The sequence below is a fragment of the Brassica napus genome, chromosome C9, assembly GCF_020379485.1.
Source record: "Brassica napus cultivar Da-Ae chromosome C9, Da-Ae, whole genome shotgun sequence".
Lineage (NCBI taxonomy): Eukaryota > Viridiplantae > Streptophyta > Magnoliopsida > Brassicales > Brassicaceae > Brassica > Brassica napus.
The window spans coordinates 41,178,984-41,202,850 of NC_063452.1; the positions used below are offsets into that span (position 1 = coordinate 41,178,984).

The 23,867-nt window shown below is 33.3% G+C and overlaps 2 protein-coding genes and 1 long non-coding RNA gene across 3 annotated transcripts; 1 reads left to right on the forward strand and 2 right to left on the reverse strand.

The window, feature by feature from the left end:
- Nucleotides 1-428: 428 nt before the first annotated feature.
- On the reverse strand, nucleotides 429-2,013 carry LOC125593019 (membrane-associated kinase regulator 5-like). Its single transcript, XM_048768918.1, has 3 exons — nucleotides 1,038-2,013; nucleotides 879-950; nucleotides 429-783 (listed from the first exon to the last, which is right to left on the reverse strand). The coding sequence occupies exons 1-3, from the start codon at nucleotides 1,768-1,770 to the stop codon at nucleotides 683-685; spliced, it is 906 nt and encodes a 301-aa protein (XP_048624875.1). The 5' UTR covers nucleotides 1,771-2,013; the 3' UTR covers nucleotides 429-682.
- An 11,625-nt stretch (nucleotides 2,014-13,638) lies between these two features.
- LOC106441117 (F-box protein At5g52880) lies at nucleotides 13,639-15,675 on the reverse strand. The gene is made up of 6 exons (XM_013882907.3): nucleotides 15,424-15,675; nucleotides 14,599-14,753; nucleotides 14,438-14,525; nucleotides 14,239-14,369; nucleotides 13,993-14,141; nucleotides 13,639-13,899 (listed from the first exon to the last, which is right to left on the reverse strand). The coding sequence occupies exons 1-6, from the start codon at nucleotides 15,651-15,653 to the stop codon at nucleotides 13,801-13,803; spliced, it is 852 nt and encodes a 283-aa protein (XP_013738361.1). The 5' UTR covers nucleotides 15,654-15,675; the 3' UTR covers nucleotides 13,639-13,800.
- Nucleotides 15,676-19,285: 3,610 nt separating this feature from the next.
- On the forward strand, nucleotides 19,286-23,010 carry LOC111210727. Its single transcript, XR_002661972.2, has 2 exons — nucleotides 19,286-22,641; nucleotides 22,755-23,010. It is a non-coding gene; the product is annotated as an uncharacterized LOC111210727 (long non-coding RNA).
- Nucleotides 23,011-23,867: the final 857 nt, after the last annotated feature.

Here is a 23,867-nt window from a genome sequence, read left to right on the forward strand (position 1 = left end):
TACTATTTTCCCTCATCATAGCTTTTATCCCACTGGGTTTTTTCATGACAAGGTTTTAACGAGGCAACAAAGAACACACAAAAGATAGACATCCAAAGAGAATGTTACAATTTGGGAGATGAAAATCTATCATTGTTCTAAAGTTTTGGAGATAAAAAGAATCCAAGAAATGGTCAGATCATGAAGACTCATGCACTACTGAAAAATGGCGAAGTTCGTTTCCTACAAGTTCGTTCGAGTAAATATTTGGCTGTTTCATTCACCAAGACGTTACCCTGCTACTTTCAAGAAGCTCACTCATCTTCTTGAACTACGTTCCATAATACATTTACTAAAAGTTGTTGAAGGGAATTTATAGGAGAATTTAAGAAACTGAAATATGACACATTGTGAGCTCAGCTGCGTGACAGACGAAGACGACAGAGATATGTAATAAATAAATATTTGCCATATTTTTTCAAATTTCTAGGTGTCAGGATTCACATAATGATCCATCACAATACAAAGGCAAAAGAAAGAGCCATCACTAATCTGAGACTCTGCTGATCCTGCAACAAGATTTTGTCTGTTTTGCCATCATCATCACCATTCACCACTTCAAACTAAGTTTTTTTACAATAATTTTTAAAAGACTAAAATTCCTCCGATCTAATTCGTTTTCTTTCTTATGACAAAATTAAAGCTAATCGCTAATCTTCTCCCTCTGTTCCTTGATTGAAGTCAGACTATCGATTGATTTCTCCGACATTGAATCGCTTGACATTCTTGAAAACAAATACGAATCTATAAAAAAACATAAGTAGATTATTTTAATTAGCAAATTTTCATAATTAACCTTTACCTAATAAAATCATCCATATACAAAACTCATAATTTACCTTCAGAAGACGAAGTACTGAGTTTCTCTTGTGAGGAAGATTCACTAGTAGATCGGGACAACATAGGAGATTCTGAAATCAAAGAGATACCCATTAAAATTCACCAAAAGCCCAAATTAAATAGATGATAATACAGAGGAAAAGACGGTTCTAGCGTACCTCTCGAACCGTGAAACGATTTCTTGCAATGGAGAATCGCACTTTGAATCCCATCTTGTTGCACTTGTAAAGACTCGTCGAGTCTCTTCACCGGAGACATGGCTCCGACAGCCGCAGACGCCGACCGGCTCTTCCCAAGTTGTCTCCTCACACTTCGAGTAATATTACTCCTCTGTTTCTCTCTCGCCGCCGGTGAAGTGGATACACTGTTGATGCTCTGTTTTTTCGTTGTTTTATTGTACAATGGCTTAATGAGATCAAAGAATCTTTTTGAGGAGGAAGGAACGGAGGAAGCAGAGTCTTCACACCTCGTTGTCTCGTCTTCGAATCTGAACCTTACGTTGAGGCTTCTGCTGTTGGGTTCTTTCTTCTCCGTCGTCGTTGACTTCTTGAAGGAGAAAGCACGGAGCTTTTCACTGGGTTGTAGGAGAGTGATTGGAGATTGAGGTTTCGAGGTGGTTTCGACGAAAGGGAGGACTTTGCTTTTGGAGACAGGGAACGTGTTCTGTTTTTCTTCTGTTTCTTCAGGAATTTTGTTTTTCTTTAAGGAGAAGTCGGAGAGAGAGATCTCGAGCTCGAAGAAAGAATCGTCTTCTTCGCAGAGATCAACTTCGGAGTCTCCCAATGCGGTGGAGGATTCAACGGCGGATTCTGAGATTCTGATTTCACGGCAGGGTTTATTGCCGTTGGTGTTATTGGTTAGCCAAAATTTCACAAAGCTAAGAGCATCCATTTAGAGAGAGAGGGAGAGGAAGAGAGAGTGAGAGAGTAAAGGAGAGGGAGAGAAAGAGAGTATGAGGTTGGCTTTGTCAACGGGAAAGGCTGGCTAAGTGAGGTTTTAAAGGAAGAAGAAAGAGGAGGTGAGCTTTTCGAAATGGCTTTTTATCTTTTTATATTTTTTTTGTAAAGGAAGATAAAAAGATAAATGAAAATGGCATTTGAGATGAAAAGGAATTAAAAACAGATTATTGTTTGTATTAATTGGCTTTCTCGCTACTTTTTATTACCGCTCCTTTCTTTTCTCTTTTGTTTTTCTCTTTTTTTTTTCTTTTTTCTTTTGCTTTATTTTTTTCACGCCACGGCTAAACATTTGTCTTCCTTTATTTTTGCTAAACCGCTTTTTAGTAAAATAACAATATTAACATCTCAAACAAAATATAGTATTTGAAAAAAAAAAACAAATGAAACAAATACAAAGAGCCTACAATATTATAGTATGGACATCAAATACATTAACTACTAGATAAAAATGAAAGAAAAATGAAACCAAACCGAATTCATTTCATCTTCAAGAGTGAAAAAAAGCCTCAATCATGTTCTGCATCAAGGTCCCTAGATGGTGAAAACCTAGATTGTGGCTCTAGATCAATGGAAAACTGAGGCCAAATCTAGACTTTCTATACAAAATTCTCTTTTGGATCCAACTCAGAGATATATTCATATTCATCTCATGCAAAAAATAGGCGGTAGAAAATACAATGGCACATTTGGGTAGAGTCGTATTGTAGAGATACATGAAAAAAAAAAAACTTAAATATTGCTGGAGTGTGCGAGGGAATTGTCACTAGTTTTATCAAATATTCGATTAATGTCAAAACCTCTAAATATAATTATATTTATCGAAAAACATTACGTCATCACTGTAATGATTCTTAAAGTCTTTAGAGAAATAAGTTGACACATTTAAACATATACTATGTATTTTATTAAACTAACTATCAAATTGAATAGTACTATACAAAAAATATTATTCATTCATTCCCTAAATAAAATTACGAAATTAGCTAATATGATTAACATATATATGACAATTATTAATTTTTAATAATTAAGATTTGATAATAATGTATGTATCATCCATCATTTATGTTTAATTTTTATATTATTAAAAGAAATTAAACAATCATATAATAAAATTTACATTTTTTCATATATCTTATATTTTGAATTTTTAAACGGCTATTAATTACTAAAATTGTTAAAATACCATATTAAAAATTATGTGAGCAATGATTTAACCTTTTGTTATAATACGATACAAATGATTATAAAATTATATAAATATGAAGTGTCATTTAATAGATGTACATATTATATATATATATATATATATTCATATTATTTAAATTAAACTATATACCATATAAAAATACATAAATATGTTCATTTAGAAATTTGCATTGAAAAAGTATTGAGACCTTAATATTTTAATTTTCAAAATTTGCATTAAAATTTTAAAAACGATTATAAATTACTAAAACAAAAAATATCGCATTGAAATTTTGTGATTAATGGTTTAACTTTTTGTTACAGAAAATATACAAATTTAATAAAATCATATGAGTAGGAACCTCGATTAATAAATATTCATAGTAAAATATACCATATATCTATGTTAATATCATTTAAATTTAATTGTATACCATATAAAGAAATAAAATGATTATTTTGACTTATTTACTCGTAAAAACTAATGTAAATAAACATGAGTGATTGTTTTGGTTTATGTGCTTACTTCACTTTAGTTATATACATAATAGTTATTTGATTCTCAATTATTCAATATATTTATTATTCAAGAATACGTAAATGAACAAAAAATAAATAATATATGTAAAAGTAATTTGTATACATAATGTTCATTTCTCGGCGCGGATCTTAATCTAGTTAACTATAGAGCAATAACTCTGAAAAAATAGTAACATGGTTTGGCCACAAATGTTTTGAGAGGTATGATAAATGATAACCTCCCTCCCCACAAACACACATGAACTCATATCTAAGGTTAGCGAAACGAAGGCAGGCAGAACGAAGAACATGTATATTCAAATAAGACTGACAAAAAGAAATGTTTACTCCACAGAAAAAGAAGAAGAGTTCAGATCTGTGACGTTCTGACTATTGTGTTTAAAGATAAGCCTCGTGTTCTTTCCATGACAAAATTATATTGAGTTGATTACGTCGAATGACACTTTTTGACTTTCTATTACATCCATAGACACTTTTTACATGTGACACACTTTGTTGTGGGCCAGCAACAAATTTGGACAATTTTTTCCTTAATGGAAACGACACTTGTGGACACGTAACATGTGGATGAGTGATTTGTGGACGGGTGATTTGTGGACGTGTGATGTGTGGTTGGGTGATTTGTGGACAAGTGATATGTGGATGAGTGATGAGTAATGTGTGGAAATGCGATGTTAATGTGTTTATAGTAAATAACGTGGACAAACTCTCTGTTTTGATTCCATAAAACTATACAATAATACGTAGACATTGACTCATGTTACTAAGATTATACCACAAAACATGGGCACTGACTCTGTTATCAAAACCCTCACAAAAAAAAAGAAGAAGAAGATTTTGTCCATACCTAACTTCTTTGTTTTGATACGACAAATTGTGGACTGATACAAAGCCAATACATATGTTTTTGATACAATTGGTTGTCACTGCCAAAAACTTTTAAGGGATACCATTGATTTGCATAGAAACTCCTCTGTTTTTCTTATTCTTCTCTCCCGTATGGACTTCCTGAGATTCATCACAAAAGATAATATAGAAGTTCTCATTTTACTAAAAATCCCACTAACCAACGTTTTGAACGGTTTTCCCCTTAGATTTAGTACCATCACCAACGAGAGATGAAGCATTGGGTTCGTCGTCTCCAACACGAGCACTTGGCTTCTTCAGCCCAATTGATAAATTATCTGTAATTAAACTTCAATCAAGATGAGAAAGAGGTGATATTGTGAGTATGAGCGGAGAGAAAAATCGAAGAAGCGTTTACCTTTTGTCGGAGAGTAATAGATCTTGCATGTCAGAGATTTTCGATCTAAGGGATGTGCTTCGTCATGATATGGATGAATGTAAATTTGATTAAAGTTGAATTTATATCCCGAGATGATGAATGAAATTGAAGGAATATTGTCTATGTCCACAACTAGTTTATAACTAATTTATAATTCTGTTAAGATGTCCATGTCCACAACTAATTTATAATTCTATTATCCACGATTTGGTGTCCACATCCACATTTAGCTTTGTTTACACATTAATATATATATATATATATATATAATATATATATGAAAATGGATCTTAAAAGATAGATAATTTTATATATAGTTTATTATGACAATTATTTTTGTTTAATATATTTTAGAACTTGAGATAAAAGTAAATGAAAACATAAAGTAGAAAAAGAAAAATACTAAAATGAAATAAGAAAGGAGAAAGATCCTCTTTAGTTTAGGATCATAAGAGTCTTTTTGACAAAGGAAAGTGTGTCTCAAGTGATAAGTGTTTTGTAGTGTAATTGGAATGTGAGAAAGTGTCTCTAGATGTAAAAAATTCTAAGTATATTTGGCACATTTACATAGTTCAATTTTCCTTTTGTCTCTACTTTGAAAGAATAAGTTGTTTATTGTGTAGGTGTTATATCATGTCCAAAGGTGTTTAACCTCAAAAGCTTTGACTTCAAAGCTGTTTCTTTTGTGAATTTCAAAAATATTTTCGACCTTCTTTCACTTTAAAGTTTAAAGAACAGCTTGCTTTAAAACTTTTTTTTTTGTTAACACTTTGTTTTCTAACTTTAATACAAGGGAGAATCAAAAACATTGGCTTTTAGTAATAAGTTATTGGTTAGCCAAACTATGTTTAATGCTTTAGCTTTCCCAGCTTTGTTGGTTTCAAAGCACCCAACGTATGAACTAACGAAATAAAACAATTTAACGTCATTCGTTCCACTAGATTGCTTTTTGTTACTACAGGTCTACAACTAAACGCAATTTCTTTTAGAAGTTGTTTTATATTTGGCTGAATGACACTTAAGCAGCTAAGCTATACGATAGTTGATGATAAACAAAACGAGCATAAGGAATATAAGGATAGCATGAGCTATACCGACAAAGTGCGTATACCCAAAGACGACTTATAGAATATAACACAAGATATATGATTATACGTGAATAATTAAATCCACGCAATTGTCATGGAATGTGTGTATGCATCAACACATCTAATATCATTGTATATTACGTGTTGAACGAATTCTGATCTAATAAATTAAATGGTGATAATGAAAATAATTGAATTAGCATAAAGAGAAGTAGAAGATATAATTCAGTATTTGTTATGAACCAGATTGTGGATGGTTCATAACCATTATGATTTTTAATCTTTTCATTTATCTATGACGGTGTAATCTCATATATAAGAAACCTTTATGTTATGTATAAAGATAGACTTTTCCATTACTTTTATAACACGTATCTAAAACCCTAAGCTAAAATATCGACCATAAACCCAAATCTCTCTCCATTGCTAAAACCCTAATCTCTATCGATCACCTCTATTTGATCATGACCTTGATCTGTATTCGACCACTGATCTCAACAAGATCGATCTGTGGACTGATCTCTGCAAGTTTCAGTACGCCTCAACTATTCCAGATTGTACGATCAGCCTGTTCCAGTCCGTGATCAAACTGTTCCAGATCTACGAGTTCTTTGACTGCAAGTACCTTGCATACCAACGATCCCGATCAGCTCAACCTAAGCTAAGTTTTCGATCTCTATCTGAATCTCCATCGATCTCTCTCTCTCTATCGATAAACCCTAATCACTTTCGATCTCAACTTGTACCCGATCTTAGCTTGCAGACAGCAAGGAAACAGTTTGGACCAGTCCGCGTAAGGTTCCAGTTTGTACCAGTCCACATAAGCTCATTCTCTTGGTGGTCCATTCAACCCATCAAAGGTTTAAGGTATACCTAAACTCTAAGAACCCAGAATCGAATGAAATAATGTTCAAAGTGAAACCCTAAAATCTGTAAACCCTAAATTACGTGTGCATGGATTGTTTTATTTGATTGATTGAATGTTTCTTTGAGGTTTAAATTTGTGTGAGTTAGGATTGATAGTTTTTATAACCTGATTGAATGATTTGAGGTTTAATATTGCATGTTAGAATCTGTTATAATATAAACCCTAATTCGAATTGATAAACCCTAAAATAGAATCCGTGTATTGCATAATTCGAATTGAATGTTTTGAGGTTTCATATTATACTAGGTTGATAGTTTCATGATATAATCAACTGTTCTGAGGTTTAAGATTATTTGCTAGAAGCTGATTGATTGATAAAACCCTAATTTCGAATTGAAACCCTAAACCCTAATTTGCGTATTCCTAAAATCAGATTGCTTGATTCCATCTTGCTAATATCAGCCTTGAAACTGATAAATATTAGCCTTGAAAATGATTAACAAAATTGATAGAATCAGCCTTGAAACTGATTGTTTTGATTCTTCATGATTGAAACCCTATTTTTGTATCGAAACCTTAAATAGTGTAATGCTTGAATCCGTTTGATTATTTTTGATTATTGATCCAATTGCTAGTCTTGATAAAACCTAATTGAATTTGATTGTTAGTCTAGCTAAATCTCATACCTGAAACTCATTGATTAATTGCTAAACCTTGATTGAATATTTTAATATTACCCTTGCATATATAGAATCCGATTGCTAAGATTGAGTGCATCATATCTACTTGGCCGTGTGGCCAGTTTGCATCATATATCATCCTGACCAACATGTTTATGTTATACGCATGATCTGATTATTATCACCTTTACATGATCTGATTGTTTTAAGGGCCCCCTTGTTTTAAATTGAGGTTCCATAATTCCACTCCTGTACATATAGAATCAGTATGCTAGGTTTGCATTATAACCATATGGCCGCATGAAAACATATAGAAATTGCTTGTTTGGTCGATACCCTTGCTTGATAAATCTGTGTGACTTATTATGCATCATATATCACTTTGGTCGTGTGGCCTTATTGCATTATATCACCTTTGGCCGTGTGGCTTGTTTGCTTATTAGAAATGTATTGACTTGATAGCATGTCTTGTTTATGGTCGTATGTTAAATATTTTATGAGATCTAAAATTGATTGATATATGATTTGAGATGTCGAAAATCAACTTGGATTCTGCTACCCTAAATCTCTCAGGGGATAATTATTTGAAATGGGCACTGGATATTGAGTTTATCCTAAAGTCAAATGACTTGGTGAATGAATTAAAAAAGGCGATAATGCCAAATGAGAAAGATTGATACAAGGCAATATTAATTATTAGTCATCATCTTATTAAGAGTCTCAAAGATCAGTATCTGACTATAGAGAATCATCTAGACCTTTGGACAGAGTTAAAAAATCAAGATATGATCACCAAAGAACGATGTTATTACCAAAGGCCCTATTTGATTGGAGGAATCCCAGAATCCAGGACAATAAGTCTGTGGATGAGTCTATTGCTAGCTGGACAAAATAATGGATTACTGATGAGAAACAGTGAATTGAGACCTCCTGGATTAACCCCATTACCTGATACCAATAAGACCGCAGAAAAAAAAAAGGTAACTACGTCCAGAATGATAGACTACATGGCCATGGCCGTGGAGGGTGGAAAGGACGTGGCCATGGCCACTATAACACATTTGGCCGTGATGGGAATCACAATGGCAGAGGCCGTGGGTATCAACCCAATTTGAGTCATGGTTAAGGCAGTGGCCGTGGTATATCCTTTAAACCACAAAGCTCGACCAAATCAGTGTGCCATAGATGTGGAATGGGGAACCATTGGGCTAAGATATGAAGGACTCCCAAACATTTTTGTGACCTCTATCAAAGAGAGTCTGAAAGGGAAGAATCCTGAAACCCACTTGGTCTATAAAGATGGTGAAAATAATTTCGAACATGATCAAGATGTTCTTATGGAATATGAGAGTTATGATAAAAGAATCAAGTTTATAATCTGATTGCGACATCAAACTTGTGTGATAGCTTTGCTTGTATGCTTTCTCTGATTTTTATCTCCTTGAATTTATTTCTATTACATTGTCTGCTTAGATTAAATGAATGAACGATTTTTCTATATGAGTACACTGAAAAACGCCAATATAAGTACTAAATCAGGTATCACCAGTCTGAAAGAAGACTATGGCTAGGCTAATATATTATTACCTAAGGGTATGCATCTAGAAATCAGTGATGTTTTATATTCACCCAGCTCTAAGAGCAAGAGCAACCTATTGATTTTTAAAGATATAAGAATGAATGGTTTCCATATTGAAACAATGGGCGAAGGAAACAAAGAGTTCCTTCAGATATATGTATAAAATCGCCCAAGACCATAATAAGTCCTAAAGACTATACCTGCATTCTCTACTGACCTAGACTATGCATAGATCAGTATGATAGAGGCTAAAAGCCTGCGAAAATATACACTTTATAGCACGACCGGATTGGCCATCCTGGTCCAAACATGATGCGAAAATTGATATTCAAATGGCACACATTAAAAGATAAGAAGAGTTATCCCAAAGAATCTCACGTGTGTAGCATGCACACAAGGGAAACTCATTATGCATCACCAGTAAAACGGCTACGAGCCCCTTTTTCATAATAAAGGCTATATGTCTAGATAATACTGGTGAAAACATGTTACAAGCGTTTAAATGATTATGGTATGTCCATGGGGGTAAGTGTGGACAATTATGTGATACATATCCATACCAAGAACGGCTTGGCCGAAATCTTTTAAAACGCAAATAGCTGATTGATAGACCATAACTTATGAGGTCAAAACTCCTATTCACAGCTTGGGCCACACGAAATTTACATGCACGTAAGTTAATACGCATCAAGCCATTTAGTGAGCATTGATATTCCCTATCACAATTATTAACGGGTCAAGAGCCAGACATACCCCATCATAAGACATTTGGATGTGCTGTCTATGTACTAATTGCTCCACCACAGAGAACTAAGATGGAACCTCAAAAGGAGGATGTGGGTATATGTTGGATATGATACTCCCACAATAATAAAATACTTTGAGCCAACTATGGGTGATTATATTTGAGGCCAGATACACGGATTATTTTAAGACCAGGAGGAGAAAAATAATAAAGCTAGTAAAAGAATGGTAAAAGAAATAGAATGAAATCAACCATCAATGTCTTGGCAAGATCCCAAGACTAAAGAATGTGAAATAGACGTCCAAAGATTATACATTTACAAAGCTAGCTAATCAAATGCCAGACACATTTGCTGACCCGGAAAGAATGACTAAGTCATATATAAACCAGCTTGTAAAGCACCAACGAATTTGATGTCCAGGAAGAGACACAGTCAAGTGGCTACAGAGTCTAGACAACGTATGAAACGTGGTAGACCAATAGGTTCCAAAAGATAAGAATCCTCGGAAACAAAAGAAAGGTGTAGAGAATGATAATCAAAATCCAAATCCGAGTTTATTAAGGAAACCATCCCAGACATGGAGATAAGGCCGACCGGCTCTAAGGTACAGGTACCAAACAATGTAGCTTGGGACGCCAAGCTGCAAAGTATTAAAGGTCCTGATAATAATGAATCTCAATCGATTATATCATGTTTGGAACATAATGGAACCAATAAGGAATGTCGACATAAGATGATTTATTTGCATACAAAGTAGCACTTGAATTTATGAATATAAGCGAGGATCATGAACCCACGTCAATATAAGAGTGCGCACTCGTAGAACAGATTGGATTGAATGGAAACGTGGGGTTAAATAGTTTAAGGAAGAAAAGCGTATTTGGCCATATGATTAAGACGCCATATGATGTTAAAACCAGTGGATATAAATGGGTCTTGTGAGGAATAGAAATCGTGAGATATAAAGCTGATGTTGCACAAGGATTCTCACAAAGACCAATAATAGATTATGAGGAGACATACTCCCATGTGGTGGATGCAACTACTTTTAGATTTCTCATAAGTCTGGCTATATAAGAGAGAAATTAGACTTGCAGCAAGTTGATGTAGTGTGTGCATATTTATATGGTCCACTGGATAATGAAAGTACTAGAGGGTATTGAGCTGAAAGTACAACAAGTTCTCGAGAACAATATTGATAATCATCAAAGTATATGATCTGAATATCCTAGGAACCTCTGGATACAATTTCCCAAATAGTTGAATATCTCAAGAAAGAGTTTGTAATGAAAGATCTTAGAAAACAAAGTTTTGTTTGGGATTACAGCTTGAGTACATTAACAATGAAATCCTTGTGCATCAAATAGTATATACAGAAAAGGGTACTCAAGAGATTTAATATGGACCAGTCTCACCCATTATCTAGTACATGGGCGTGAGATCACTTGTTTTGGACACTGATCCATTCAGTCCAAAGTTAGACGATAAAGAAGTCCATTTAGTCCTGATATGGACGATGCAAAAGTCTTGTTTTAGACACTGATCTGAGTGGTCCATAAGAAGGACGATGAAGAAGCCTTTGATTTTGGTTTATTTTATACTAACCAACCCAAAGAAGGGTTATTTGGTTTTGTTGATTTGTTTTCAGACAGGTTATGTTTTACACATGGTGGTACACGCATATCACAGCAACATCATCCAAGATTTCGTGTGTGTGTATTTGAGGTCGATGACTCAATATGTTCGATCAGATTGTGGCATGGCCGATGGTAAAGAAGAACCAACTATCATGTTCGAGGACAAAACATATTCTGCCCAAGATCTTCATCACCCACAGATTGCAGAAAATTGGAGAGGTCCAAGGGACCTTCAGTAATGTCCAAATCAGGGGGAATAATGTGTGTTGTATTCTTTTTTCTTCACCATGGTTTTGTCCCAATTGAGTTTTTCTGGTAAAGTTTTAATGAGGCAACATTAAAACACATTACAAACTTTAAATGGTTATGGCATCCAAGGGGGAGTGTTATGAACCAGATTGTGGATGGCTCATAACCAAGAGATTATGATTTGTAATCTTTCCATTTATCTATAACGGTGTAATCTCTTATATAAGGAACCTCTATGTCATGAATAAAAATAGAATTTTCCATTACTTTTATAACAGTATTAGGTATTAGCTTATAAAAAAACTGCGCTTCATAAAAATGAAAACGCAATGTTAATGGTTCCCACGACTATCATTAGGTTATTTATAGTAGAGAAAATGACTAGGATATCACTAAAAATTTTTTTGTCACAAATATAGCTTAAGAATAAAAATGACCAAAATAGCACTTGATGTTTTATCAAAAGAGATAAATATACAATTATATCCCAATAGTAAATTAATTTAGACATTAGAGTTTAGAGTTAAGGGGTGGAGTTTAGGGTTTAGGGTTTAGAATTTAGGGTTTAGGGTTTAGGGTTTAGGGTTTAGAATTTAGGGTTTAGGGTTTAGGGTTTAGGGTTTAGGGTTTAGAGTTTACGGTTTAGAGTTAAGGAGTGGGGTTTATGATTTAGGGTTTAGGGTTTAGGGTTTAGGGTTTAGAGTTGGGGAGTGAAGTTTTGGGATATAATTTCAAACTTTGAAAAAAAAAAAATTTAAATTTTTCAAAAGATAAAATAGCATTTTGGTCATTTTAGTTTTTGAGAGCTATTTTTGTGACATAAACTTTGAAATCGTTTTAATGCTATTATAGTATGTACATAATGAACATTGCGTAGACTTGTATTAATTTTACACACTAGCTTACTCAACTTCTTTATAATTATCTAATCTATTAAAATTGAATTACATTTATGAATTAAATCTTCATTCATTTTTATAATTACAGTTCATGCCACTGAATTAATAACTATTAATTAAGCATCATTTAAAATTGATTTTTTTTTAAAAATGTGTCGTTCATTAAAAATATTTTGGTCATCCGATAAAATTGGAAAGCCAAAATTTTTTCCATTATTCTCTCATTTAGTTTTTATATCTAAAAAAGCTGGACCTACATATAATAATGTGAATACAAAACTTAAAATCTTTAGTAGTTAAATGTTAGATACAAAATGTTAACCAACTCTTCTACGCATTGATTTATTATAGGTTTAAAAACCAACTATTGATATTTTTACATCCAAATAGTTTCATTATACACATAAATTTATTGTAAATCCACGAAACATTATTGTATTCTAATGACTAGCCCAGTAATCTAAACCCCAAAACAAAAACCCTGGACAATGTTCATTTTTAATTTCTAAAATTTATTACAAAATTAGTTAATATTTTGTAAACATAATAATAATAATAATATAATAATAATAATAATAATAAAGAAAAAAGACAATTATATTGAAATTGGTTATAAACAACCATAAGATCCATGAAAATATTAAGTTGTACAAATATTTATTACTTTTAAATAAAAAATTTAGAGAAAAATGATTCTACGCTTCGAAAGCGTGGATCACATCTAGTTTTAAGTTTAAAACATATCCATTTGATTGGAATAATCCAAGGGGATGAATGAATTCTTTTTTATTTTTTTTCCTTTGTATCTGCGTTTCTATACCCATCTCAAATTCTTAAATTACTTTTTTGGTACTTTTTTCTGTTTCGTTCGTTTCTATCGTTTTTTGGATGGTTAGTCATCTCGGTTTTTGGTAATTGATCTACTTTTTGTAATGTGGCGCGTCTTTGAAAGTCTAATTCATGTTATTTGTTATGATTAATTGATTTCTTTCAGAAAAAAATGATTAATTCATGGAGTTTTACTTGAAAGAAGTTATACTGTAGTTTACCAAAAAAAAATTCATATTAACAGATGGGCCCAAGACCCTCGTGAGCCTACAAGCCCAAGCGAGAAAGAGATGTTTGTTTTTGTCTCAGAATACGAATGTGCATATGAGTAAAAGAATTTACACACAGATATGATAATTTGGTAAAGCTACGAAGCTACTGTAGCGTTGGATAAGCCCATAGTCCACGGACAGCCTCATCCTCCGAATCACTTTCATCGGACGAACTCGTTGTCCCCAGTAAATAGTTAACAACCTGTGAAGAATCAAAACCACCAAAGGCATATATAGATAGCTTGCCCTACAAGAGCCACGAGAAACATTTCTTGAAGGAGGAAGAAGCTTATACCTGGTGAGTTAACATGAGGTCGAGTGGCTTCTTGCCTGATTTCAACCGACATTGTTTCTTCGGACATCTCAAGTTGTCGTGCCAAACAACGGAGTCGCAGTAACTGCAGTATCCCCGACCAGATCTTAACATCTTTGATGATTTATACACTGCACGGTTACGCAAAGAAAATGCATACTTTACGAATTGTACATAGAGAAAGCGTTTTAAAAAAAAAAAAAGAAAGAGAGAAGATAAAACCCTTACAGATATATTCGTTCTTAAAGGCTTCTCTCCAGTCAAAACCGGGATGAATATGAATCGAGACTTTGTGACTGAAGTGAAGATCAAATAGTGAACGCCACAGAGAGCCTTCAGACGTTGCTTGGTTCCATGAGCTACAAGAATAACATATAAGTAAAAAAGCAAGAAAAAAGAATGTGCAAAATACAGGAGAAAGTAGTACCGAGAGACTTGGGATGAGGAGAGTAAGGAATATACATCAAGGAAACTGAAGATATGAACAAGGATATCTTGCGGAAGTGAAGGCAAATCTGGGGGAAAAAGAGGGATAATCTCAGGGTAATTAAAGAGGAGATTTACAGAAAGATAAGTAGAAAAACATACCTATATGTTCGTCATGGCCCTTAGTGCGTCTCTTAAGTGCTACTTTTGCCTGCTTAAACTCTACAATGGCTAAGTTCTTCTTCTGTTTAGGGAATGCTGATTCCACGCTCTTGACGAGAAGGTTAGCCGCTGAAACAGCAGCTGATGTGTTCATGCTAAATGAGAAAAATAAATATAAATATATAAGCTGAAACTGTTAGATAGAGGAGATGAAACATAGATTTCATGAAACCGAGAGATAAATTATAAGAATAAAGTGCACTTGATGAGTAGTCTGTCTCATTGTCAGATTCAAAGAAACAGAACATTCTAGCTTTATTAACAAGCAAATTGACAAAGCAAATGCTAAATGACAACGCATATGCAAAGAATCAGTGACGCCTGTAATCTATTACTGGTATTGAAATAAAACCATTCGAAGAACAACTCCCTAAAAACCCAAACTAAGGCTTATTCCTCTGCTTCATGCTTGGCTGCTATTCTAGAATCAAAGAAAGTTGCCAACTTTGGTTTGCTTTTTCTAACAACATATAAAGGAACCATAAGACTGAATCATGTTCTGCTTCTTCAGGACAAAGCAAAGTTGCTAAAGTGTTATGTTTTAGAAAAAAAACACAACAACATTCTACCCTTTTTAAACAAAACATTTATTCTTGCAAATTATATAATCACCAATCAGACTCGATCATCTACTTGAGGGTTGGCTGAAAGTTCAAAACTTTGGTTATTTACTTATCACAATTGAGATGAATTTTCATACAGAAAAAAAAGCATACCCAAATCATCAATGAGTACACATTTCAGAGATGTAGAAGAAAAACTTACTCGGGAAGAAGACGAAAAGCGGAGAGACAATCTCGAAAGATGAAAGCTTTGAGGTCTTTGGGTAATTGAGAGTAACCAAGATCTATAATGGAGCTCAGTTCATTGCAAGCAAATGGGTAGAGATGATTATTCGAGAGGGCTTCTGCTACCTTTAGATTTTGGTATCTCTTCGTATATTTTTCTTGAATCATCGTCTGGGGTTTGCTTTGATCATCTATCCGAGTTTTCATGTTTTGCGCAATTATGTTCTCTTTACTGACAATTTGGTTTATCAAACCGGTACCGGTTGAGTATAGCTTTTTCCAAATCTTGACATTTTTCGTCTTGCACTCGCGTGCGCGTGAAGATAAAGAGAGTGGTACATTTCGACCGTAACAATTAGCTTACTATATTCACGTAATTGGAAACACAACGTTTTTATAAGTGTATTACACGATAGGCAACACTATACTATAATATATATGATGTAGTATTAGCACTACAAAAGCTAAAGAGACCATCAACCTAGGTGTTTCTGGGGCGCAAAGGTGGACTTCAATGCAATAAGATAAATCTTATAGCAATGGTGACCATAAAAGATTTGAAAGTGTTGGATTGTACTGTGTACGAGACATATATATGCTAACATGACATATAAGAACAATAAGGGTGGAAATTTTAGTATACTATATGTGATATAGTATAGTCTGCCGGAGTTGCTATGGGAAAACAGTTTGTTGGAGAATACATAATAAGTGGTTCAAGTGGAGGCCACTATAGTGGGTACGTTTGTACACTAGAGGTGGAAGAGATGACGGGTGGTGACTGTGGTGGAAGAGAAGATGACGGCGGCGATGAAACAATCAGTAGTAGTGATGGTGACAATGATATGTTCGAGGGGAATGAACAAGAAAAAAAATGACGGCCTTAGACATGATACGCACAATTAACATGATATATATTATACTGTTATATTGAATAAATAGTATTGCAACAAAACTTATTTGCATTGTTGCAATTACTTTATACTAGTACTATAACAACTATAATACAAATTATGTTGGCAAGAAAAAATAATTGCATTGTTGCTGAGAGAGAAAACTAGTAAGGATGAAAGGAAGACGAAAATAAGTTAAGAAAAGAAAATGGTGGGGAAGAAAATGCAGACTAGAAACAAAAGAGAATAAGAGATATTGATATATGCTATATTTTGACAATAAAATAGAATAGTATACTATAATATTTACAATAATTTATGCAAGAATTGATATATATTCTTCATCAAAATGGATTGTTCCTGAAAAGAAATTGTACGCAGTAAATATGAATTTTTATATCTTTAGAGAACTCTAAACAGACGATTCATTCCAGCGCAACTTTTAACATTTTTCTGACTTTTCGTTCTATTCTATTTGTTACAATAGTATAGAATTAAACATACTAATAGAGAGCATTGTTCTACTTCTCAAATGCAATTCAGCATCTGACTCTGGGATGGCGATGAGTGGCGATGGTACTGAAGAAAAACACAATGGAGCTAATGGAGTAATGAAGGAGAAAAGTCAGAAGGCGAAAGAGATACAATTTGCCAAAGAGCAAGAAGAGAATCGTAACATACTATACTTTGAATATAAAATAGAATATAATACATTACACAAAACTACTGTTTATCTTCTCCAATTCAGTCAATCATCTGATTCTTCATCTTCTTAAAACCATTAAAACTGGATCTGCAAAAAAAAAATGGTGGTTCCAATGTAAGTGCATGTAACACACAGTGAGATGATTTCGAAAATTTTGAGAGAGACTACCATGCTCTTCAATCTTATCGGACTTACCTTGATTCCTTCGTCTCGATAGGAAATTGTGGTCATTTGCAAAGTTTTCAGAGGTTATCGAAAAGTAAAGAGACGGTGGATCCTACAATTTCTCACGCGCATAGTGAGATATTTTGGGCATTATACATAAAATATGCACAATATCGTACCCTAAAATCTGCTATGGTTAGAATCTTATTTTTCTGGGTTGCTATAGACATAAGGTCAAATTTCCCTAAAAATTATGTAACCAAATATTTTGCAACAATGTTACCAACAAAACTAATGAATTATCGGAACAAGCAAGGTTGTGTTATTTAGTTCGATATGATGGCCATTATAAATATAATTTTATAAAATATTTTAGATATATTTGTAATTTAAGTTTTTGTAAAAATATTTTATATATATAATTATTATTCATAAAATAAAAATAATACCAATTATTTTCTATTTTTATTCATCAGCAAAAAAATTAGCCATAAATAAAAGCTCTAATCAAAGTTAAATTTTGGTATAATTTTTTAGGTAATTTCCTTACTATTAAAATAAATAATTCAACAACTAATTGATAGAGAAAAATGGTCTATTTGGACTTGAACAATTTTCATCATGTTAAATATGACTCGAACAAAAGTCTAGTGATGAAATATGATCTCATCATAATTCTAATTCAAACTAGGCGAACTCATAACCATAAAACCAAAAAAAAAAAAGATTTTGATTAGCTTAGAGTTAATCAACCGTAAAAGGTGTATGAGTCAGTTATCACTATGACATGATAAAGTTTCAATAGCTTAACAAAATGAAGTTGTTTTTGCTTATTGACGCAAACAACGTCGTTTTGTGTCGTCTTTAAATAACATCTTACCTCTTTTTCCCCATTTTGTTCGACATAAACCAACAAAGACTCTAAAATTGTGAATTCGATATTGTATAAACTCAGTGTTAATGTGTTCGTCAAGGTAATTTATAATCATTTTTATGTATGTTTATAACTGATCGAATATGCATTGATGGAGACGACTTTGTTTGATTGTTATGGAGTTTTCAATTGGAGAAATGGGAGATCGAGGAAAAGGTATTCCTAGAGCTGTAGACGTAAAGACGCTATGGTGATGAAGAGAATGCTGTTCGTTTGGTTGCCGTAGCCATCTGCGGCTGCGGCTGCGTCAAATTTTTTTTTCAAATCTTGTTCGTGCCGTTACTGCGTCTAGATGCTGCGTCCAAACGCTACGTCTAGACGCTGCGTCCAAACGCTACGTCTGGTGTCTGCAAAATCTGGACGCCAGAATTATCAGCGACTGAGTAAAAAAAGCTGCGTTTACTTACTATAATTACGATTTTACCCTTGACCTAATTCATTATTTGAAAAAAACATAACTAATAGACGCAACTGCTCTATCTTTCTTCGATAAACGCATCTCGAACTCCATTGACACATCTCAAGCTCTGACGAACTCCATGATGCATCTTCGAGCTCCAATATTTCTGAGCTCTCTCTCTCGATCTACCCATCTCTGAGCTCTCTCTCTTTGGGGTAACTTTCTCTGTTTGGTTTAACTCTCTCTCTCTTTGATAGTTGGTCTCTGTTCTAAACATTGAACGTATCAGATTCACACTCTCTTGACGAACCTCAGACCCTCTCAAGGTTAATCTTAAGGTATGTTGCTCTGGGTTGTTTTTGCCATGTCTTGATGTTTCCTTGTCTGTTTTTCTCTTATGATTATTGTTCTTTGTAAACATGCACTTGCTTATTGCTTATTGTTCTTTGTAAACCACTAATGAGCATCTAGTATGAACGTTCATTTGATGTTGGTCTTATCTTCACTATCATATGGCATCTTTGGACTGCATTAGGGCTTGTGTTGAAACAACTTGTGTAGTTAACATCAATGGTTTCAATGTCAAGATATGAGTTAGTCTATCTTTATTTTGTTTGGTTTTATTTGGGTAAACTCCAAAACGGCTTCGTATGTTCTATAGCTTTGTTATGATCGTGCTCTTTCAAGTGTATAGAGTTGTTTGTTCAATGACTTCTTACGTGAACTTTTAATGTTGTGCAGGAAAAACCACTTGCAGAGTAAGAACCTCATTGACCTTCTTAGAGAGTTTGACTTTGACTATTTGCAGCTGCCTATCGCTCTATAGCTTGCTCAGTGGTAATTGTCTCTGTTCTGAGTGGTAAGTGTTTTTGATTCCGTGTTTATGCAAATGAATGATGAGATTTTGATTGATTAGTTGATAACCTACTGAATGTTTGGTGTACGAGTCTTATGTTATTGCTTCTTTCTTAGCTTCTTTCTCAGGTTTGTGTAATTGGTTTCTCTGATGGGTTTGTATAAGATCTTCTGTGTTCTGGTTATTGACGTTTTAGCTTGATATAATCTGATGGGTTTGTTGGTTACTCGCATTTTAGCTTGATATAATCTGATAGCTTGATTTTGGAACCTCTAGACTAAGCACTGTCTTTAGTCTCTTGAGGTTATATCCTTGCAGGCTCTCTCGTCTCAAGCTCACACTCTCAAGTTCAGACCCTCTCAAGTTCAAGAGGTTTTGGTTGTTGTGTTAATAAGAATGATTCACTGAATATTGTAGAATGAGCTGGATGTTACACAAGTTATAATCTCATTTGTTTTGCGTGTAATGGCTTTGTTGTTGATTTGTTAGCAAATTTCATGTTGCTGGTGTAATAACAATCTCCTTTTGATGGCTTTGTAGATGCTTGAAAGATGGATATTGGAAGATGAAGATGATGATTATAATGATGAACTTGGTTTATTTGATGTGGCTATAAGTGAGAGATTGAGTCAAAGAACAGACTGAGGAGCAGGATGGCGTCATGTTCAACAACTTATGTATGAATCTGATCAACAATGTTATGACATTCTTTTGAAGCTTTGTGCAAGATCGTAACTGAGCGATATGGATTGAAAGAGTCTCACAATGTCTACATTGAGAATCTATTGCGATTTTTCTCGAGGTTGTTGGTCAAGATAAGACGAAGCGGGATATTAGTGCAAGGTATCAAAGATCATTGGATACGGTACAAAGGAAGCTTGATGATGTCTTGAGTGCTCTTCTCAAGTTTGTAGAGGATACACTAAGACCACAAGAAGGCGAGTTTACAAGAGTCAATCCGGTTTTGAGGAATGATGATCGGTATTGGCCTTATTTCAGAGATTGTATTGGAGCAGTTGATGGAACTCATGTCCCGGTACTCCCTCCAAATCAAAATGCAGAAGCATACAAGGCAGAAAGCAAGATCCTACAATGAATGTTCTTTCTATATGTAACTTCGATATGAAGTTCATATATACATATCTCGGTGTACCTGGTAGAGCACATGATACCAAGGTTTTGACTCATTGTGCGAGGAATGACGCTTCTTTCCCACATCCTCCTCCTGGAAAGTATTATCTACTTGACTCCGGATATCCGACCAGGACAGGCTATCTTGGTCCGCATCGTAGTATGCGATATCATCTTGGTCAGTTTGCTAGAGGAGGACCACCGGTTAGCGCAAGGGAGTTGTTCAACCGAAAGCATTAAGGTCTGCGATCAGTGATTGAGGGGAAATTTGGAGTATGGAAAGCAAAATGGAGGATTTTGGATCGTAAGCATTTAAAGTATGATCTTGTCAAGTGGATTAAGCTGGTGACAACAACGATGGCGCTACACAACTTCATGCGTGTATCGTCATGTCTAAAAAAGAGGAAGATGTACAGAAGATGAACTCGCCGGCTATACTATATGCGGTGGAAGAGAGTTATAGTATAGTATGTTTTCTTTAGTGTTACTATTTATATAATGTTACTATACTATTTCAGATATAGTCTCCTCTCACTCTTGTATTTCTATGCTATATCTATGAAAATGAACAATCTGTTGTGACCTTTAGTTTCTACATTTCTCTATTTCTTCATGTTCATTAATAAATAATAAATAATTTTTCATGTTCTATTTTTATTTAATTGTTGTAAATAATTACTCGTTCATTGACTAGTGGTAGAACACGTCAAATTACCAAACTAAATAGTATGAACTCGTTATTGTATTTCTATACATACGCAAGAAATGGAATAACACTTACATCTCTACTGATATTGACAAACATATATATTTCTTGTTACTCCGACTCAATCACCTACACATGTACGATGAGTACTACTATCACTATCGGTTGTTTGACAAATTCATTATATACCAATTTCTAGTTTACAAGTCCAAGTCTATCCTATAATTCATACTTATAAAGTATAGTTTAATATTACATAATATTATGTACTAGTTTCAGATTTTGATAATTGGGTTAGGTTTTATATTTATGTTTAGGGTTCAGTAAGTAGAGTTTAAGATTTAGTATTTAGATGGATGAGTGATGTTTAGGGTTTAATATTTAGGAGTTGGAATTTGGAATAAAGTTTAATATTTAGGAGTTGTGAATAGATTTGGAGTCCTATGATGACGATATGGTATAGAAAACTCGGATGGATATTTATGTGGTAAACAACGTGTCGTGTTAGTGGGTGGTGTTATAATTAATAGTTGAGTTTTACAACCAACCATATCATCTACTTTTTCTCTCTACCATAAGTTACTTGCAAAAGATGAGGATATAACCGGCTGAAAAAAGGTTAAATGTTAGTTAGTTAATTATGTCAAAATCAATGTCTTATACTTAATTCTTATTTTCAGTAATTTAGAAAATAAATCTATTTTTAAATCATGATTCACATGGCAGCTGGAGGAAAAAGTAATGCTAAATTGGCATCTTGTGAAAAAGGGTTTTTCGCCTTATTAATATAGACTTCATTATTGGCTATTTTGAGGATATGCCTCTTTCTTAGAAGAATGTTCATATTAATTATTTTACCAATTAAATGATGAAGACTTAAATTCATAGTTTATTAAGCTTTGGTCAAAGTATAAAGTAAAGTTTGGTTTAGAAAGTAAAATTGTGTTCGTGAAACTTATTGGGGGGGGGGGGGGGGGGTAATTAACTACTTCAAACTGAAATTATTAGAAATTTATAATCGGCAAATACTAGCACAAGATGCTACATGGTATTTAATTGTGGAAAATAATTAATACCATTTCACTAATGTTCAAATGTAATTAGGTAAGAAAATCATTCTTTTTGTATTTCTTTTGACTATTATTCTCTATAGAAATAAATTGGTGGATTATGTTTTTTCTATAATTGACAAGGAAAACATATTTTATGTTGACTACACAATCCCTATATATAATTATCCTACACAAACAAAAATCAGAAAATCAAGAAAATACATACAAATGGCTATCACCAACAAAATTTTAATCGCATTTGTTTTTACTATCCTTTGTGTCACATCTGATGTTCATTGTAATACATATGCTAGCCCGCCTACTCATTGTGCTCCATCTGCTAGTCCTTCTGGTAATAACTTACTATATTACCCCTACTTGTTAAATATGTACATTATTTATCCTCTTTATATGAATATATATGTTGTATTAATGATTATTACTATTATATATGTGGTGAAATAGATGACGGTCAAGAAATAAAATGCTTCACATACAATCAGTGTGCATTTTGGAAGTCAGGGGAGAGACTCTGCGATGGTATGTGTAGACGTCTGAATCAATTTTTATATGGCAGGTGTGCTACTAACAACAAATGTTGTTGTTACTAAGCATGCATCAAATATGAAATAATTTGATCACATGTAATGGTATCTGCATAAAATAATAAAATAATTAATCTTCATAAATGGTTTAAAATCAATGAAAAAGATTGAGATTATAAAAGAAAATGGTAACAGTTGGAAGTCAAATTATAAACAATAATGTCACTTGTAAAAATCCATAAGTACCACAAGAGCTAACTAATGAATCATGAACATGGATGCCAGTCTATGGTCACATTAGCTAGCTTCCTCACAACAGACTCGAAGCCTTGACATGTCCATCGCTTAACGAATAAGAAATTTACAAAGGGCCTTAAGTTAAAAAATATATTAATGGGCCCTTAGTTAATAGTTTACTAGGTGGATTGTCTCCACACACGTTGTGCAGGCGTTAATATAACTAGGGATTCCGGGTGTATTCGTATAGTTTTAAGTTAACTTAAAAAGGTTTATATTTATGAACATAAGCCGTGTATATATATTACAATCGACTATAACATTAAATTCGTAAAAAATAAAATTTGTTTGTATGTACGTATTCATTATCTTGTATATAACAATTTAAAATCATATATATAGTATAATAAGTAAGATGAGTAAAAACTAACAAAATATGGTTATCATTTAAATACATTTTGTGATTTAATTTTTTTGTATAAAACAATTGTAATATTTACAACTGATTTAAACTTTGTTTTCACTATAGAATCATTGAGTTCTAATATCAAATTGAACAGTTTCTTAACATAAATAAAATTGAATCAAAAAAATTGATCCAAACGTAAAATAATATCATTGTCCAAACCAGACCAAACTAAAGAACAAATTTTTTAAACGAACCATTACCAAAACTTGATATTTAAATCATATTAAACCAACAATTACTCTAAATTAAGAATCTCGGCCTTTTCTAAAAGACCTTAGTCTTTTTTTTTAAGTTGGTTTGTAGTTTTAATGATTCTTTGTTATAATA